This window comes from Bacillus rossius, chromosome 1, assembly GCF_032445375.1.
Source record: "Bacillus rossius redtenbacheri isolate Brsri chromosome 1, Brsri_v3, whole genome shotgun sequence".
NCBI classification, from domain to species: domain Eukaryota; kingdom Metazoa; phylum Arthropoda; class Insecta; order Phasmatodea; family Bacillidae; genus Bacillus; species Bacillus rossius.
The window spans coordinates 340,663,701-340,685,395 of NC_086330.1; the positions used below are offsets into that span (position 1 = coordinate 340,663,701).

General features: G+C 32.5%; 1 protein-coding gene across 12 annotated transcripts in view; it reads left to right on the plus strand.

Moving 5' to 3' along the window:
- LOC134528123 (calcium/calmodulin-dependent protein kinase type II alpha chain) overlaps positions 1-21,134 on the plus strand; it is a 349,589-nt gene extending 328,455 nt beyond the window's left edge. For 5 of the 12 annotated variants that reach the window (XM_063361422.1, XM_063361423.1, XM_063361428.1 and 2 more), the window contains 4 exons: positions 9,535-9,610; positions 11,568-11,662; positions 15,997-16,111; positions 17,955-21,134. In XM_063361422.1, coding sequence (XP_063217492.1) covers positions 9,535-9,610; positions 11,568-11,662; positions 15,997-16,111; positions 17,955-18,087 — 419 coding nt within the window. In that variant the 3' untranslated portion in view covers positions 18,088-21,134. Of the gene's footprint in view, positions 1-2,325; positions 2,389-6,783; positions 6,847-9,534; positions 9,611-11,567; positions 11,663-15,996; positions 16,112-17,954 lie in introns of all 12 variants that reach the window. The other 7 variants (XM_063361420.1, XM_063361421.1, XM_063361424.1 and 4 more) reach the window with 4 other exon arrangements.
- The last annotated feature ends 561 nt before the right edge of the window (positions 21,135-21,695 follow it).

Here is a 21,695-nt window from a genome sequence, read left to right on the forward strand (position 1 = left end):
GGAACTAAAAATGGCAGCAGCGTAGTAATTAGGCTTGGCGGCCAAGGTCACACAAAATGCACCCGAAAAATCTGGTTGTGAGTGGCTGTATTGGTGCTGCACTACAGAATATGCCGAACCATAGAATGCCAGATTAAAGACCTTTCATTGTAAAACAAGCATTATTTATTGGTGTGTAAACATCTTAGCTCTCTGCGTACAGCATTTGGTAGGAGTAATTTCGTGAAAATGGAACGGAAGTCGATGCACGGAAATGTGACAAAGATGGTTGATCCACATGTAGCGACATAAACCCGTATATAGTCACTTTCGTTAAATATTAGGGTACATATCAAATGTGTTGGTGTGCCAAATGTAACTTTGTGTTAGTGAAACTATCCTGAAATATATTTGGTAAACTAAAATAGTCAAAGTAAAAAGTAATATCAAGTTTTAGAATACCTAAGAAAACTAGCATTACAATTATTATAAAACATATTCTCTTTCTAAATTTCTAATTGGCTTGATGGCACAGCGGTACAGAGCAAGCTTGTTAACCTCAAGAGACGCGATTCGAATCTCGTCACTGAAAAATTATTACTTTTTTTATAATATTATAACATAATAATATAATATATTAATAATGTTAAATCAACTGAATAAGGTTAAAGTTTTTTTTATGAAATATTTTCAGACTGATTTCAGTCATTTAAGCAAAAATAAATATACACAAATAGTCCTTCTTAGTGTTATATGTTTTAAAACGTTTCAGGTTAATATTTTAGTAATGCCATAGAAGTATAACTTCTCACGTGTGCACAAACTTAACGGTATTAACTATCTAGTGAATTTTAAAAAGATAAGCCGTATTTTAATGATGAACTATAGCGTCTTCACGTCAAAGTTAAGAAGAATGTGTGTCAGCACAAATTTCTTTGTAATTATGCAAATAGATAATCTGCTTGGATCAAATTATATATAATTACATCTGTAACAACAAAATATTCTTTTATTTTGAATAAAAAAAGGAAAATTTATTACAATGCCATTGTTAAAATTACACCATAATTTTGATGGCTCTAATGATTATTTAGTCACTCTTTGCAATTGGAATAGTGAATAATCGAAAACAGACATTCATACCCAATAACTGATAACATTAACCATCTAAATTACCAGTTATTCAATCAGAAACATTACTGTCATAATTGGTATTGAAAAATAATCTTTTCGCTCATCCCCAGCTGTTATCTGCGGGTGATGGTGGCGAGCAGCATTTACATGCAGTGACTTCTAGCTGCAGGCACAGAAAGCATGTGTGTGATTCACATCCAAAAATTTTGGTATTTAAAAAGCTAATATTTTATTCATCAGTTTATTTATCATGCTCTGCATTATTTTTAAGAGTTCTACATTAATGTTTGTGTATGAGTTTCGTGTTATAAGTTTATTTGCAACATGAACAACATGAGAAAACATGTATTTTCTCGTTGCCGAGGTTAGATGTTTACACATCACTGGCGAATACTGAAAGACTCACTAATTTTTTTTAAAATTGATTGTATTACAAGCCAACTTATGTTGTCCTACAACAAACTGGTCCTATACAAATACAAAAATAAACACAGGAACAGAGACAAACATACAGGTTTAAAACAGGCACAAACAACGCAATTTTAGTCTTAATGGTGCAAATGGTGTTATATTTTGTATGAGCGGAAGGTGGATTATATTAACAATAAAATCTATTTGTGAAACGTCCCCACGTACACGTTCCTTTTAAGTTTGTGGTTTACTGTAGTGAGAAAACAAGGTTTACAATTTTTAGCTCATAAAATAATGTATGTTGGTTTATTTGTTTTGGTTTGGGATATTTACTAACAGTGTATGTAAATTTAAAAAAAAGGTTCATTACATAACTAAGCTGTAATTTAACTTACATTTTATTTTTTTATTTTAGAAATGCTATTTTTTCTGTATTATTGTCACATTTGTAATGCTGCATGATGTGCACCCATTTTCCATTGCTTTCAAGTGCACCTGACTTAAGGATTTCATGTTTCCAAAACTTAATTTTTATTCCTGCATATGTATGTCATTTTTTTATGGTGCAGTGCATGGATAACTTTTATGACTTAATGTTGCTGATGTTGCATGGTATATCTTTTGTTCCATTTCATTTCAAATTGCCAAAATGTGATTATTTTTGCACATTGCAGGAATTAATTACACATCTCCTAAAGCTTATTTTTTGCAGCTTAATTATACCATGTCCTTGCATGCGGAATTGGTCTGGTCATGTCTACCTGTCACAAGGTGTATTTTTGTGTCGTCTGCATGCATTAGAGGAATCGGAAGGGGCTGTAGACTATCATCGCTTGCGCGCAGAATCAGATGAACTGGATATTGGTGAGTAACTTTGAACATTTGGTGTGGATATCCTAGTGCTGATGGTTAATATTGTACTTATTTAGAAGTGATAGCAGTTTAGAAAATAGTTTAGTCTAACCTATTTTGAGCTTACAAACTGCAGTTCTTAAATAATTCCCATCCCAATATATATCATCTTTCATAAAACTAATAATAATTTAATTTTACTAAATACTAAAATTTATTTGTGCTAGGAAGCATGGCCATTGAGGGGGGTAAGGGCAAAATCCCCGGGGCCAGGTACCAGGAGGGGAGTGTACCCAGATTTGACATATTACGACAAAAAATTAAGTCAATAGCCAATAGAAGTCATTGGAAACCTTAAAAGTTATGAGATATGTGCATATTATTTTTACAGTTATGGCCACAATAAGTTTAAAGTCTAGATTTTTTTTTTAATTTTGAGGTTTTGAAAAGTTGTACATTAATTAATGGGGAGGGGAACTAAGGACCCCCGGGTCTTTCCTGCCATTATGTTGACAAGCATTTCCATTGGAGGCAGGAAATGGAACTACGGTGAGTTCTGGCTTATTCAAACACTTTTGGAATCAGCCCTCAAAAAAAAATCTCTTCCCGTGAACTGGGAATGAAAAAACGTGTTCGCAGTCTGGCATACACCTATTAGGTTGGCACATGTCAACTCGACTTATCGTCTTGTAAAACGTTCTATGTCTGTTAACGTTACAGTGGAGTCCCGCTAATCTGAACTAAAATAGGGCTGAGAGGAGACCTGTTCGGATTACCATATTTTCGGATTAGCCAAATAGGTAATTGTCATAATGCAACAACATGAAGTTAAATTAATCTCTATAAGCATGTAACTTTTTTTAAGAACTAAATCACTAAGCATGTTGTGAATTGGGTCAAGACATCAAATATAATTAGTATGAAAAAAATTTACATTTTTTAAAAATAAATCTTTTCCCCATGAACTTGTTCGGATTAGCCAGTTTTTTTGGATTTGTGGGGTTCATGTTAGCGGGACTCCGTTGTAGTTTATTTTCATTTGGTACATTAGAATAACATTTACATATTTACAACTATGCAAAATTCTCTCCCTACTTGAAGCATGCCTATGGGCTAATCCTACTAGATGGTGTCGGGCCCTGTCCAGATCACTAAAAGTTAGGGTTAAACAGAATTTGCATGTAATGCAAATGGGGTAAAACTATGAATATGGTTTGTTTTTTTATGTAAATAAAACTTTCCCTACAGCTAAATTTTAGCTTAAATTCTACTGTGAACTTAGATCTAAGTTTTTAACCTACGAACTGATGTGTGATGAACAAAACAAAAATATTTTCCGTCCGGATTAACCGGTAGTCTTGACAAGCGGGATCCGGGTTTGCGGGACTCTACTGAATTAACTTTCTTGTCATAGAGGTGCTGTAAATATATTGGCAATAGTCATAACACACGAATAAAATTGATTTATTGGTCATGAGTAGGAACAAGATTTTACCTATATTGAATTGTGATAAAACTAAAATTACTCCAACATGTAAGTCAAAAGTCAATACATCGTTTAACACTGAAATGCACATTATTTTACTCTTCAATTAATAATTCACTTCAAATTACCTTTTTTTTTCTGCTCAATATTTTGATGTGTACTTATAATACACAAACGCATACCTATTTATTTATTTATTTTAATATGCTTTTATTAGCTTCACTTGTAACTATGTATTAAAATCTCTTGGAAATTGATTTTAACCTACTTCTAATTGTCACATTGATTTGAAATTTGCAAGTAAAGTAATTCGAATGACAATAAAAAAATGTCATTACTATGATCTATAGAGTGAGAAGGGGGGGGGGGGGTTCATATGGGCAAAAACCCACTATAGTAAAGCTATGTGCTATAAATATTTATTTGTGTATCCAGTAGGTCAGGGCATGGTGGGAAATTTGTCCGAAGATAAACTACACCCCCCCCCCCCCCCAAACCAAAATAGGGAGATAATTTGGAGTGTTTCCATACAAAGGGTCCAGGGAAAGTTGTAAAATGTGCCCAGGGTTTGACTGCCCTCCCCCCTCCTTGAGGGAGGTCATTTGCCCCCGAATTTACAAAAGTCAGGAAAATTTAAGTACGTAGTACATACTGTGATGTGCTCCTGAGGTCTTTGGGCACCATCGGACCACTTCGGGTTGGGCAGGGGGTTGAATTACCCCCAAAATTTTCAGAACTCTGAAAATTGGTTTTGTGGTGCATTTCAAGCATTATTACAACTCTTGATGTTTGGTGGATCAACCTCCCCCCTTCCCCCACCCATACGAGGATGTATCCTGTACCATAATTTTGTGTCATACAAGAGAGTATGACAACCCAGACAAGGGCTTCACAAACTGCAGAGGGGCAAAAAACCTCCTCTTTCGAGCTATGGGCAATAACCATGCTTTTTTGTATCCATGAGTCCGGGGCATGGTGGGAAATTTGCCCGAAGTTCACTGCCCCCTCATCGGGGATGGTGGTGGTGTTTAAAAATTGATTCTCTTTCAATTTGGGGGACCTCAACTTCACCCCACTTCCCTCTTCTCAGGAACGAAGTCATTTGCCCTTGATTTTTTGAAAAACTGGAAAATTGAAGTACGTACGTTGATTTTGACGTGCTTCCCAGGCCTTCGAGCACCATCAGACCCCTTGGGGGTGGGGGTTAATTGCCCTCAAAATTTTCGGAACTTTGAAAATTGATTTTATGGTGCATTTTGAGGAATTCATAAAAAATGTAATTCAATATGAACTAAATGGTAAAAAAATTAACTTATATATTAAAAACTTTAAAAAACATGCTTTTTTGCTGTCTGAACTAAAAGTAAAAAAAAAAAAATTAAATCTAAGTAATTTGTTCAACTGTGATAGAATGAACTACAACTCTAAATAACTTTTTTTTTAACAAGCTTAAAATAAAAATCAAGAAATAAAAACAATATTTTTAATGAAAAAATAACATGAGGTTCTTTATATCAGTAGTCTTAAAAATTTCTACCACTAATGGTATTCTTTATGATGGAGTCAGTATGATAATGAAAGAAGAGCGCAACGCACGATTGAGTCTTAAATTTTATATCACTAATGACTAATTGTTAGGATAGAGTCATTATGAAAATGAAAGAAGAGAGCATGCACCCCATGGTTTTTTTTTTATTAAAATTATTTGTTTTGTTTATTACTAAATTCTTATTTTAAGCTTATTAAAAAAAAAATTTTTTACAAAGTTTTAGTTGATTCTATCATTGTTGAACAAATAACAAAAATTTTAATATTTTTTTTTAATTTTATTTTTAATGCATACATAAAATAAGCATCTTTTTTTTGTATAATTTTATTTCTTAATGATTTGTCTTTGACATTCATGTAAATAGCATCAGGAAATATTTTAAATTCTTATATGTTTAATTTGCATCATCTGCATTAATAAACCAGGTTTATAAAAAAAATAAAACCAATAACAGCAAAATCTCTCTTTTTTTTAATGAAATTGACCTTTAAAAAAATCCTCCAAATCTTGGTTCCAGTAATGAGCATGTTGCAACCTTCAAATCCCCATCCTTAATTATGCTGCTAGATGTTGCAAAGATGTTCTGAATGTGGCAGGCCTGATGCTAAACTAACCCTTAAATACTTAGTTTAATATCTTACAGTTTTAAATTACATACATACTAAATTACATCTTCTTAGAATGAACAATGGGCATATTAAGCCCTCCATTTTTTTTTTTTTTTTTTTTTTTTTTTTTACTTCTTATTAAGTATTTATACTCCAGAAGTTGATATGTAAATGCTGTATTTGTACCCTTTGGACTTTCCTAAGTTACTTTTGCTGAAACTCACTACTGATACTGATCAGCATCCTTGTCAGCAACCTAATGCATAGTAGATTGAGAGGCTTTCTTGGGCATTTCATTTTTGTGCTGGATTTCAAAGGCTTGTTTTGGTCTCTGCAATACTGGTATGCAATTCAGCAGACGCTAGGCTATCGAGAGTGAGTAAGTTTTGGTAAACAAATAGCATGACAAGAATTTTCTGGAAATATACATCTTTTTGTTTTCCATGCTGCAAACATGTATATCAGTAAGAAAATGAAAACGAAAGAAATTAAAATTTTAATATATATATATATATATATTTGTAGCAATACGTACGTAAGTATCATAATATATTTTGTTTACGCTGCAGCTTAAACAAAATCTCAAGCTGCCCACATGTTTGCATCATTCGCCAGTATATTTAAGCATTCCGGATAGTGTTTTTTTTTTATCTTAGTTGGGTGAAAAGATTTTGGCATTTTGTGTTATCTTTTTTTTTTTTGTGTTGGCTTATTATAACTTACTGGCTCATCGCTAATGTGTTTGGGGTGTGTCCGGTTTGTAGAGCTAAGGCTACTGTGCCCAAACAAGACTTGTTCTCAGCTCTCCACTAACTCCTATGGCTCAGGTAAGACACCCAGAATTTTGCAACTGTGCCTCACCATCGTGTAAAAAACAAATAAATTATTTTTCATGTACTAAGGAAGTTACGTTTTATTTTATGGACCAGGTTTTTAATATGAATTTGGCACTTTTGCATCGAAATATGCGAACAAATATAATTTTTGATTGTTAGGTCATTTGTCTGTTGGGACAGTCTTTTGCATTTTGGTTCATGCTAGGCTTTAAAACTTGTGTGAGTACAGATACAACTTGCCTGTACCTTGTAATTTAAATGTTGTTTGCGATACATCAGGTCAGCACCAGTTTTATGATTTTTCTAACATAACACAGGATTTCTCACTGCACGTCTCCCAATTTACTAAATGTATGTTCTTGCATTGAACTAACCAAATAACTTTCTAAGGAACTACCTGAACCAATTAATGAAACCTATTAATGAAAAACCTGAAACTGATCCGTACTTGAAACTGTGTTGTGGCCATTTGTATTTTAAGTCTTTGTGTTTGTAACCCATCTTCAAATGAAACAAGTGTGATGTTAAGAACAGCTCTTGAACTCTTTGACTAAGTTCTTCTGAAGCTACCTTCAGACTTACGAAAGATAAGACTCAACTAATGAAAAACTGCAGTTACAGCAGTTTTTACAGGCTTGTCGGTGCTACATTAGGCTCCGTACTATTTGTGCATGTATAATAAAACCAAATGCACGTAACTGTTCACTGTTTGTCATCTCTTTAAGTCATGCACATTCATACTGTTGTTTATTTTTTTTTTACCAGAACATGCATACTTGTTAGAATATTTACATTTCCTTATTTAATGTACAGTGCAGTACAGTAACGCCAAGATCATACCTTATTACAGCACAACTGATGTTGCATCATATTTGCTCTTTTTGATTATAAAATGACATATTGAATGGAGAAATAATTTGTGTACCTGCATTTACTGAGACACCTACACTTTGTGAGAGATACATGTGAATGAGTAGAGGTCTTTATATTGTTTACTAGGTACTACAAAGGCTCATGTACACATGAATTCAAATCTTAAACCAGACTGCAAATACTACGAAGACATGCATCAATCCCCAGAAATAAAAACAGTATTTCTTGTCTCTATTTGACTACCCATGTTTATTATAAAACTTGGGTATGATTGTTTATCTATTAAAAAAATGTAATAAACTAACTTTTAATGTTTAATGTAAATTTTTTGGTGATTTGTGTGATGACATTCACAACAGTACAGTCATGCGAAAAACATGCAAAGGTAAGGATCCTAACAGTTTAAATGAAGTGTATGCTGACTAAAAACAAAATCGCTCTTCCTAAACCTCTTACCACTTTTTATGTGTTGTTTGCACTGACCTTGTTGTTTGGGCTTATAAGTACTTTAGTTATCAGCTTATTTACTGCTGTGTAAACATGGTTTTATCTTCAATTATCAGCAGTCGTGTGGTTTCTTGTGAATTAGACGGTACATAGCTACTTTGTCAGCTGTTAAATGTTCAAACTTCAGAACATGGAATGCTAGAATGGAATGTAAGTATGTTTTGTAAAAAATATATATATGTATTTTTAATTTACTACTTTCATTGAAAATCCCCTGTATTTATTTACTTTACATTCTTAGTGAGAAAAAAAATCAAGAAAGACATAAAAAATTTTATAAGCATTTATAAATAATCTTAGTCTTCTTTCAGTTCAATGTGTTTGTGACCTTTGGTCATATTTTGTTTTATTTCTTTTAAATCTCAGCATAATTATTTTTTTTACTTTATACTCTGTGGTGAAGATTGATAATCCAGTTCAAGGCTAATTATTTATTGAAGTATAATTTTAGTAGTCAAATGTCTACAAACTATTTTTGATAGATAATTCTCATTCAGATATTAAGTGTGTGAATTGTTGTATATTGTTGTTCATAAAACTCATTGAGAGTTTTTGTTGTGTAGTATTTGTATAGATGGCAGTAAAAAAAATCCTTACACTCTGTATGTATCAAAAATAAACACCATTTAAGAATTTGTAATAGGTATGAGAAGCTCTGTATTAAAAAATTTAAGTTTTCTAATCTTTCTATATAATTTTTTTTCTTTTATTTGATCCTTTTGTGGTTTTTATTTTTGTAGCTGTAGTACCGCAAATATCATTATGACAAATTTCCATTTTCCATGTATGTATTTGTTTAATGTGTAGCAGAAATATTCAAAATATTGTGCTTTAAATCAAGATAATTATATTTGGTTTAAGCTAGTTTTGGTTGAATAAAACTGCACAAGCAGAATGTTATCTCTAATTTTTAAATTATTCCTTTTCCTTATGTGTCCTTTTACCTCTGCCTAATGTGGTTGTGGTGGTGTATTTTTTATTGTGCTTGAAATTTTTTGTGTTTGATATTTATAATTTTTTTGACTTTCATTTTGTACCACCTCTTGTATTCAAACTTACATACACGTGTTTGAACTTTAATTGGAGGCTTGATTGCATGTGAACTATTACTTAATGCACACAAAAAACTTATAATTGTATTTTAAACAAGTTTTCATTTTAATTATAAGAACAAAATTATTTTATATTGCATGCCATCATTAAAAAATGTTGTTTGATTTGTTTGTAAATTATTTGTGTAATACATTTATTTCATGAACATGGTTTTAATCATGTATGATATGGTTTATTGTTTTGTAGTGCGTAAGCAAGAAATTATTAAGATGACTGAACAGCTGATAGAAGCTATAAACACTGGAGACTATGAAGCATACACGTAAGTTGATTACTGACAGTATTTACTAACATGCTTCACGTTTGAGGTAGATTTTTGAGTAATATTATTTATTGAAGCCGTTACCATTGTGTGAATTCTGGAATATTTGTACATAGTTTTTTGTTTCATAATCCATTGACCCCAAAACCATCGTCAACTCAAAAGTTACCCACAATTTTTCACAAATCACTTCCAAACTGATACATAAAATCAAGTAGTGGAAAATCTTGGTTGAGTTCATTAATAGACAATATCTGACCAAAGAGGTAGAAATGGGGAAGGTTTTTTGAAACACAGAAAAATGCTTTAACTCCCATAAAATGGAAAATATTACATCCCTTTGAAAGTATTATAACTTATAGGAGTAATACCAAAATCTTTTGAATAAGTTTTTGATACAACCAACCATAACTACAAGGGGTTGAAAAACAAAGGAAACAGAGTAGCCGGGTCCACATGCCCATCATACATGTGGTGGCACCCTAGGATTCCACGAACACTTCAACCCCCATTGCGGTAGCAAATTCTAAATGCTATTCATTACAGGATACCACTAACATGGTTTTTGCTGCCACAGAAAAAACCTTGTAAACTCAGAGAATTTAAAACATGTCATAAAAACCTGGAAAACGTGTTTTAAAAACCTGGACAACAGAAAATATCTTAATATACAGTATTACTTTCCAAATAGTATCAGTAATTTTTCATTTTATTTTGTACCTTAAATGTCTTAATTTCAGTATGTATTTTAACAAGAATTTGTGTTGCAATAATGCCTATCTTAAATTTACTTACATTAACTAATTGAAAGGTAATACAAACAACTGTTTATTAATTTTAAGCAGCAAGGCTCATTCACAATAGCAATGTCTCAAATTGTGTCCAGTGCTTTTCAAAGGTCGAACAAACAAATTTGTTTTTGCAGTGTGCTTCAAATTCATTTACTATCATTTACTTTTGCCTTGAAGAATAAACATATATATATATATTATTGAACTCTCTCAACTTTCACAAGTTAAATGAATATTCAATAACTTAGCTGCAAACTTATTTATATACATGAAAAAAATAAACAAAAAAATTGAAAAACATTTATTTTGGTGCTCTATATTTCCTGCGATCTGGTGACTACTGTAGAAACCAGTAGATTCGAACATGAGACATTGCAGTTGTAGACAGGGCAGTTTTCTGTGCGACAATGTAACGTCATTAGGACTGGGACCACCCACAGGTTCGGACTGTTGTAGACGGGCCTTTAAGCACAATCAGATAACTATAGTCTTTTGCCTGATCACAGTCAAAAATGCATCATTTCAAAGATTTATAAAACAAATATACATATTTGTTTTCTTTTGCAGACTGGCATATTTGTTATGTAGTGTTGATGGAAATTATACAGTACAGTGCAGATTGTACATTGTGCAGGAAGAAATTCTGTCGTCAGTTCTGCACATTATGTGTTTGTTGAAATGTGTTTGTGTAAAATAATATATCTTGCTAGATAGACCAATTATACTGTGAAATAATCGTAGGTGGGCCAGGAAAACTCAGTAAAATTATGTGAAGAAAGAGTGTGGGACACCTGTACTAAGAAAACTGAAGCAGTTGTTAAATGGACTATAAATCCCATTTAACATCATATCAATATTTCAGTCAACCCAAAACCTACAGTAAAATTTGAACTGTAATCTTCCAATTTTAGTGAAATCTATGGAAATTATATAATTAAAAATGTTAATTCTTATTGGTGGCATTGAGTATTTCCTATCACTTGGTTTACAAGTGCATATTCTAAACAGTTCTAGCAGTAGATATTGATAGAATGACTAATTTGAATTCTGGTTCTTTAAAAAAAAAATATTGTGTTTATAGCTAAGATGTTCATACGAGCACTAAACCCCTTTGTATTTTTTACATTAGTTGTGGGCAAAGATATAATTTTTGTTCCTGTTTTCAGGAAAATTTGTGATCCGCATCTGACAGCGTTTGAGCCAGAGGCTCTAGGTAATTTAGTCGAAGGAATGGACTTTCACAAATTTTACTTTGATAATGGTAATTACCGCTTCTTCTTTGCATTATTCCTCTTGAATGTTTGTCTTGAATGTTAGTTCTCTTGGCTGTCACCATCTTCCATTCTGAAAACTGTAAACTTTTATGGAACTTTAGTAGTGTTATTTGTAAGAGCTAATGCATGTTCCATTGTTTAACTTATTACTGATAAAGTTACAAAAAATATTTACTGTAAAGTTTGTCCTCATAAAATTTTATTTATCATAATTAATTTTTATTTTGGCTGTTTCTATGGCATTAAATAATTTTTTAAGAATATGTTTTAATTATGTCACTTAAGTAATAAGTATTAAATATTTTAATCCATTTTAGTATCATATAGTACCATGTAATACTACTCAGTAACTTTTGGTAAACATTTTAAGTTTGAAATTATTTTCCAGAAATTTTTATATTTCAGTGCAATAATAAGTACTTGAATACTGTTAATGATCCCACCTTATATTTTAACAAAATGCCATTTTGTATTTCTGCTGTGAGATCATTTTTTATTACTATTTTAAAATTTTAATATTATCGTTGGGACTTCTTTTTGTGGTGTACACATGCTTTCGTCATATTTTCCCATACAATCACTTTATTTATATCCATTTATGATTCAATTATTTACATTCCACCTGTCATCCACACAATGGTCTTATACCCTTTAATTCACGCCTTTCTCCTTCCATTTCACACACTTCGTTATAGTTAAATCGTTAAATGCCTTGCTTTATTAATTCACGCCTCTTGTTTTGGCTCTCACCTTGTATGTGAATCACAATTCATATTTCATTCATGCCAGTACTTTTTCCTTATTCTTCTCCTGATACTTATTTTCAATTATGTATGTGTGTGCCATTCTGAGCACTTTTCATTCATACCTTGTTAAGTGTCTGTGTTTATATCCTATGCATATTGTACAATTTTTTTTTGTTATATTATGATTTTTAAACACTTTTATACCATTTAGCGTTTGAAATGTGGCATCCGCATGAATTTCATCATGATTCTACCACAATATTGTTTGTAATTTTTCAGTATGGATACTGTATAACTGGATCATAAAATGGAATATTGTGCAGATAAATCATTTTTGCCATAGAGACATCCTTGTTATAAAAAATATTATGAAATAATGAACTTTTACCTACCTGTTTAACTATTCACAGGCAACTGTCATAAAAAGTCTGTTATTGTTTTAGTTATTAGTATTGCTATAAATTGTAGTCATTCAAATCAAAAGTAATTAATAACTACATGTCATGTACATATAGGTTTACAGTTCTCAGCTTCACCACATTGTGTGATTTTAAGTATTATACAGTAGAATTTCTGTCTTCTTAGTAGTTAAACTCTAGTAGTAGGCTCTAAGCATTACTTCATTTCATGATAATACTAGTGCATTCTAAATATATATGTCAGATTACAGTGTAATTTGTTTTATAAAGTTTCTGCATGTGTCACTATGAAATTCATTCTAAGATGTCAGGTAAGATTATCTGGAAATAGGTTGCTACCTACTTCTGTTTCTTCTTTTCGAACAAAACAGTTAAGTATTTAAAATGTTACAATTAGAAATATTAGTTCCAAGTACATTGAAAGGTCTTTAAATATGGCATGTTTTGGACCATGGCCATAACAGATTAACAATTTCGCCAGATTTTTTAATGTCAGGTTAGTTTTAACAGGAATAACATATACAATTTAAAGCACTGTTTAATGGTAGTATTTAAAAAAATTGTAATAAGCAACTCTATAGATATAAAAAATATTGACGAGCATTGAACTTCTTCAGAAAATTACGGCAGAAATGTAGCTGTCCGTGAAATGTGAAATAAGTAACCCGCTAGGAAATAGAAAACACTGTACTGGAATGAAAACCGACAGTAACTGTAAACTCTGAACGAACTAAAAAAGAGTGCATGTAACTCAGTACAAATGATAGAAGTAACTTCATTGACAATTAATTCAAATCTTGACTTATAATTATATTTTAAGGGGTAAAACGGCAGAGACAGAGAAGAGAAAGAGAGAAAGAAGACAATTTTTTAAATAAACATGAATGAACAAAATAATTACTCTCTTCAAAATAAATGCTCAGAATATCAATCAATAATGATTAATTAACAACAAATATTAATCACTTGTGAAATACTTACACTACAAAGAAAAAACTGTGTGTGTTACTGTTTCTCCAAACAATTCTGCCGTTTGGAACAGGCCAAATATCTGAAAAATATGAAATTCATAACAGGTAGTGCTATCTATGCAGGAAATGCAAGGACTGTCTCAACAGCGCTCTCTACGCTGCTGGTTGAAGGAGGAACGCGAGCGCGCTGGTAAAAAATATAATATTCAAGACACTCGCAGCTGAATGTATAGGATACTAGTATCTAAGTTTTGAAACAAGCACATACGCACACTCTCTGTCTTTTTTTTATCGTACAGCTATCTCTTTTGGTTCTTTGGGTGAAAGGGGGGGGGGGGGTTGGAGGACAAACCATTGCACAAAGAGGAGAACAAAAATGAGCCCAGCAACATTATTAGCATAGTGCTCTCTTTATATTTATTTGGCCAAGTATGTACCTATTATCTGTCCTTTTCACATCAGAAACGTTTCACAACAATGTTTCACGAAAACGTTGCATTAAAATTCGGCCTTGAAATTTTACTCTCATTGCGCCCAAAGAAGTTTCACTTCAAAAACCGGCAGCGCAGTGAAGCGATCTGACGGCTATTGTTAACGGCCAGAATCCACCTGAAAAAATCTGAAAAAGAGTGGCTCTTTGTTTGCCGGACTACAGAAAGCTGGATTAATGACCTTTCTTTGTATTTGTCTACCTCTTAATACCTACATCGGTATTGTGTTACCTTTTTTACATTGTTTGTGTTTTGTAAACGGAACTGTTGTAAACCAAATCAGCAAGTAATGAAATTATATCTGCATTTTGAGGATATAGTTTTAATTGAAATATCTACCTGTAATTTTTTTTTTTTCATTGTGATACAATGTTTCACTTTCTCATAATCGATTAATCACAGTTGTGGTAAAATTAGTGAAATATATCATCTTATTTTTTGTATAAATTTTTCATTTCTTTTATTTGGACAGGTTGCATTTTGTATACTGTTTATTTGTGAGAAAGCCAGGGTTTCAGTAGGTAGGTATGTTGGTATTTACATTTTGCAGTAAAAATGTACACACGACACCATAAACATGACCCGGTAACAATAATACTAACACATAGTGTGTGTATATATATATATATATATATATATATATATAATGTTACTTTTCATTTGGTTTACATACAGTACGTGAATGCTTTTTGAATGCTGCTGATATGAAGAACTCATGATTTGGAGATGTATTTTATTTATTTTTTGAATGCTTTTTACTGCCTCAAATACCTATTTCCATCTTTTTGTTTTTTTAGTGTTTCTTTGCATTATAGTGTTTTATTTGATTTTTATATGTTTATATAATTTAGCTATATAGATAGAGTATTTTACATATTTTTACAATTCTGTACATGTGTGCAGTTCAGGAAGCATGCTATGTAGAGTAAATTTGCTTGTAAAAATTAATTGCATTAATTTGATGTTACAATGTGATAATTGAATGTATAGTGTGCTAAGTGTTCAGGGCCATCAAGATACAATTTTCACCCGTCTATCACCCTTTATCACCATTCTTGATGGCCCTGTGAGTTTTGATGAAATAATTTACTCCTTTATAGTGTAAAAACTTTTAAAACCATTTTTATCTTAAATGAAAACATACTTATCACCTAATCTACATACATATATATATATATATAAATGTATGTTATTATATATGACGTTGATAACACCATTGGACCGAACACAATGAAAGTTGGCTCCTCTGAGTGTTTTTTTCATGTAGAAAGATTTTATGCTATCCATTTTTCTATAACTCGCCACTATATAGCGCTGCAGCGCATTCACTTCTATTCTGTGCAACCGATCGCCATGGTATATTGTGATTTTTACTGTCCTTAATCCTCAATGACAACAAATAGTGATTGTGACCGATATTGGTAATTGGTGAGAGAGTTTAAAATGGAATACCATTTCAAATGCACTATAGATTCTAGATTGCATACAAACCATCCATTTTATGTATAAAGATGTAAATAAATAAACATTGGCAGGGCAATGTCTGCCGAGTTCTGCTAGTGGTGTACGAATGATTAACTTAGCATAAAATTTTAGTTGCTATATTTTCACAGCCATAAACTACTCAGTTGGCTGAATCTTAGCGGTTCTCACTCTGTCGTTTTCGAGGTGTGTTTTTTTGCTCACTGTTCCAGTATTAGGTAAGAACTGCAAGTCGCTGAACACCACCATACTGAACCCTCATGTTCACCTGCTGGGCGACGACGCAGCTTGCATCGCGTACGTTCGACTCACACAGTACATGGACAAGTAAGCTTCCCGTTCTTTTGTGTTCTTGGTATTTAAGGCGCTTTACCTACCGCGTGAGACCTGGTCGTCTTGTTACGGATTAAGATGTTCCACCGGTTGGTTTAACGAGGACAAAGTAAGCAAAGGCTGGGCTACGTTGGCAACAGCACATGCACAGCACACATGCACGGAACTCGAATGTACGCAAACAGTAAGTTGATGCTACATTCGGAAATAGCACACATCCAAGAAAATAGCTTGCGCACTGCCAGTCAGCATACCCTACATCAGCGGCATAAAGTAGTTAACAACTATTTTGATGTGTGCATTTCAAAATTAAAAAGGTAAACCAACTTTAATATGGTATTTATTTGCGAGGCCTTGGTTTGTAGTTAATCATTCCTAGTGGTTAGATACAAAAAGATGATAGATATTGAATGCTTATATTTAGGTACATTAATAGTTGTAGCGATTAGAACTTTCACTACACAAAACTAACACAGCAGCCTGGCTACAACGAACATAAACTGACCCCATTTCTTTGTTTAATTTGGTTATTTGATCCTTCTAAAATGAATGTTGTACTTGGTAGTGTGTAATTACAAGGAAAAAAGTTATAACAATAAAATCCATAATAGCACAGGAATTTCAAAATTAAATCCTGAATTCAATTTTTTTCTCCTTGGGAAATTGGACCATGATGTTTGTAGCTTAACTCCATCATCCGAACAAATAAACAAAAGTAAATAATATTCAGCACAATCTAGTTGACACGTATACATCTTATTTATTAAATAAAGTTCTCAAATGATGAGGTAGTAAAACGCTCAAAGCTTCTGATTGGCCGAAAACACATCATTGTTTAAGCAATAACGTAGGTTAATACTAGATTCTAGTTAAACTTACTTAATGCTAATACCAGGCTTGTGTAAATGCTTATCATAATGTACAATTGTAGCTAGTAGTGGAGTTCAACTATTATGTATAATATTGGGTTGTGTTCGTGAAAAGCTTATGTTGATTGCGGCCGGGCTGTTATCTGCCAATAGGACTGTTGTAGACGTTTGTCATAGCAGACGCAACTGGAAGGTTGTAGAGGTTATAAATTATTGTTGTACTAGTTTGTGAGTTCCAATGCAGTGTTGTTTTTATACTTTGTGATCAATACATTCAAAATTTGTACTTCGTCAAATTACAACTTTGCAAAAATAACAAAAATATTGGTTTTTTGTGGCAGCAAAAAGATGCAATGGCGACAGTCCATCATTCATCTAGGAGTCATAAACTTCCCATGGAAAGAAAATTTCAAGCTTCGAGAAATTGTTTGTCTCCTGGCGTGACTCAAATTCATGAGCAGCGAATCGGCACTCAAGTGGGTCAGAGCCCTGGAACTCCAGTCTCTTTAACGCCTACGTGCATCACCGTGCGACACTTTAAAACTGCTCGAGATAGCCGAGTGGTGTCTGCTTACGAAAAGCACTTAAGAATATGCCGAGGGTGGATGAGCGGTTCTGTTTCCATGTTTCTTTTTAAAATGTATTTTTGGAAGAGTTAAAATGGCTAAAAAATGTGTTTTCTAAATAATTTTTTTTGGCATTAAACATCCGTTACAGATTTTCGGAAGCAGCATTCGTAATGCCGTATGATGTTATGTTTACCGCTGAGATCTCACAGCTGCCCTAAGCACTGCATTTCACCGCCTTGTGCGTAGAGATGACACCGCACTAGAAGCACCAGCGAGCATCGCAGTCATAATCCCGCCTCGCTGACGCAGACACACCCTTGACCTGGCGAGCCCCTCGAACCCTGTCAAATGGGGGGGGTCTTGTGGTTGAGAGCGGCGACGGCTTGTGTGTGCCCACAGGCAGGGCCAGGCCCACACCCAGCAGTCGGAGGAGACGCGCGTGTGGCACAAGCGGGACAGCAAGTGGCAGAACGTCCACTTCCACCGCTCGGGAGCCACTTCATCCCCATTCGCATTCCCCGCCCACAAGTAGACGTGGCCACTCGTCGCAACTTGTATTCCTCTTTGACTTACCCGCTCGCACCAACCTCCATTGAACAGACGGCTGCTGGGCCGAGCAGGACGGTCAGGGTGATTCACCAGTAGGATTGTAAATAAACGAAGCTTTCCAACGGCTTATTATTTTTGATTTGCCATGCAGTCTTACCGATCCACGTCATAGTTTCAGTTTTTTTACATTTCGAGTTAGGATTCCATATATATCATTTTATGTATTAATTACCTACCTTTGTTTTAATTTCTGAAAAGTTTTTACATCACATCTTTGGTGAACTTATTTTAACATTTGATTTAGCTGTTGAAATTTTATTTGGGAATCCGTTGTGAGAGAGGTGTATTTATTTACTGTTCGTTAATTTGTGTGCGGGAGATGTGGACCCGTTGGTACCGAGTACAGAGCAATATATTTGATTGTAACGTAGGAGGAAAGTGCTAAGGATGGATGACAAGAAGTAAGGAACCAGTGGTAGCATGTGATAGTGAGCGTTTTTATGGATTTGTCCTTTCCAGGAATTATTGTAGTTTGAGCTAGTGTCTTGTGATATTGCACGTGATCAAATTACTGTCAGACAGTAATATAAGTGCTTCAGTGGGTTGGTTGGTTAGTTGGTTGGTTAGTTGGTTGGTTGGTTGCTAAAGTAATGATCCTTGTAATGAGAAATAATTTTCAGTGCAGCAAATATAAATAGTAATTCTTTTCAACATCTTTTGTAAATAAAAACATGATTAGAAGTTTTTATATCCCCCCCTGCCCTCCCCAACCAAATTTATTTTAGCATAATTAATAACAGCAGTTTGTATAATAGTATCTGCTCAGAATTTTTTTATGTATAATTTTTATTTTGTTGTTAATAGCTTGGATTTAGTGCAAGATTTTACTTGCATATTTTAACACTAATACATTTTTTTATTTATAATTTTTTTAATATGGCTAGTAATAATTTATTATTTTTGTTAAATCACTCACAGTTCAAGAACTTTTATGCAGTAATTTACAGTTGTTTGTATGTGATTTGGATTTATGTGTAAAATATCATGATACAGTCAGGTATTTGTAGTTTTTAAGCAAGAACTAATTAAAGTTTGATCATTGGCTGTCAACCAAAAGTAATCACACTATTCTACGACAGTTTAGTCGTTTTGATTTCCGTGACTTATTCGGAAGACGACAAGTGAACAAAAATCATTTGTGAGAGCCCTAATGTCGTCTCTTTAATGGAGTTTGGTGTAAAACTTTGCTTATGCATCTGCTGTAAAGTGTTGGTAGTTCCAAACAACTGTAAAGAAAAATGTTCCATCATTTTTTGACATAATGGGTTTGTCTTCAAAGAAGTTGTTTCTATAATCAAAATAAATAAAAGTATAAGCCTATAGTGCTGCAGGTAATTGTGTGTCACTATTGTGGATAGGTGGCCAGAAATAAACAACTGGGAAAATATCTGCATTTTGTCCAACTCTTGTGCATCATGTTGAGTGATTTGTGATTCGTTACCTCAACAAAATATTATTTAATTTCAATGTGTTAAGTTATTTTTTAATACTGTGACCTAGGTGTATTTTTAGAAAAATTGATTTTACTTATCTGTTATGTGGCAAAAATTTTTTTAACTTCCTTCTACGAAAATTTGTGTTAGTTTGATGGAAAATATAATAATTGCATACTATCTACATTATGTCAGGTATTGTCTGAGGTGTTTAACCAAGATAATAAACCACATCACTGAATTTTGTACCTAATAATAATACACCCCATGTGTTTTGTAATTATTTGTCAAAATTCACTTAACATATGTTAAACTTGAGGTATGGTTACTATTCTAAAAATGAATTGTTACCAATAATTGCAAGTGGTTGTAGCAAAAATAATTTTTTTTTACTGCAGGTAATACATAAATAACTATACAAATTGTGATTGTTACTATAAAATGTTTTTAACACAGCCGTTAGTTTAGGAAAACAACTGAATACTTAATTTTTGTCACTTAATTTTGTTTTCTGGCACTTTTTGTGCACTACAATGACTGAACCATATTCTGTTTTGTAGGATGGAACTAAATGCCTCAAACTGATGTGAGGACATTACAGTTCTCATTTATCGCTGACAATTCAGTCCAAACTTTACATACTTGCTGTACCATTTACAGAACTTGTCTAAACACTGTCTTATATTGTGCTCTTGTTACAAAGTGTGATTTCAACTAATACCAAGCTTTGTCAGTGTAACGCTGTATTCATAAATTATGTACACCTTTTTTTAATTGAATCTTGTAATATTATCTACACTTATTAAGATTATTATTACTGTTAATACATTATTGAAAGGGTGTGTGTGCAATCAGATTGCATTTAGTGTTGTAGGTGTTCAATGATACAAAATAATAATGTAAATTCTTAAGCTGTAATTAATAACAATCTCAGTCATCTCTCTGTCCTTGTTATCAGACCAGTTCCATGAACTGATCAATTACCTTCATTGTTTGGCCTAATCATCATAAATCATCATAAATATACTATTAACAATAATTAGGAAAATTTTCCTACTAGTGATAAACTATATTAAATACATTTTAACAAATGGAACAAAATAATTATGAACTATAAAATCTCAGAATGACAAGATGTATTTATAAATGCTAACTCTAGAAAATATTAAAGCATCTCATCTACAAGATTTTCTTTTCCTTAGTGTTTTTTAGCCATTCTTTATACATGCATTAGACATTTTTGGGATATGTCCTTAGGTGTTTCTCTCAGCTGTTGTACTATGGCAATTTTAAAACCCAGAACTCTTTTTTTATAAGCTAAATGTATTGTAAGTAGTATAAACTGTGTCTAAAGTAGTCTCATTTGTCAACTTTTGTAATTATTGTGGAATCCATAAGGAATGGATTTATAAATAATATTACATGCATGTTTGCAGCATAAAACTTCAGTTCATCGTCATGTATGCTAATCATACATATGTATTTCGGTTCTATATTTATTCAATCTCTCACAGTGTGAAATAAAAGCATGCTAAAATTGAAGTCGTCTTTAAATTAGTTTTATAGAAATAATTCCTTAGTGATATTTAGAACTTATTTTGTGATGAGTGCTGTTAAAAAAATTACTATTGGGTTCCTGAGCTTTTATTTTTAGATATTTGTTAATAAATCATTGAATTTAGTCAATAAATATATATATATATATATATATATATATATATATATATTTTTTTCCTTTACTGTGTTTATAAAAGAATAGTATTGCTAAATTATTTTGAGATGTATCAAAAATATTGTAACTTCGTTTTGAGATGTTTTGTATAGCTGTAAACTTGGAACAAACAGCTGTGATTGCCAACTGTATTGTATTTTACGTTAAATTGTGATCAAATCATTATAAAAGTTACAATTAGTTATACATTAATATATTTTTTAATTTTATAAAAGTATATATGTTTAAATACATATTGTTCAGTACAGGTGTCACTTTACATAGTCTAGCATTTATAGAGGAATTGAAGTACACTTATTTATCTTAGTGGACAGAATTTATTTCATTTCTGCATTCGTACTCAGTTTTCATTTAGCTGAAATTAAT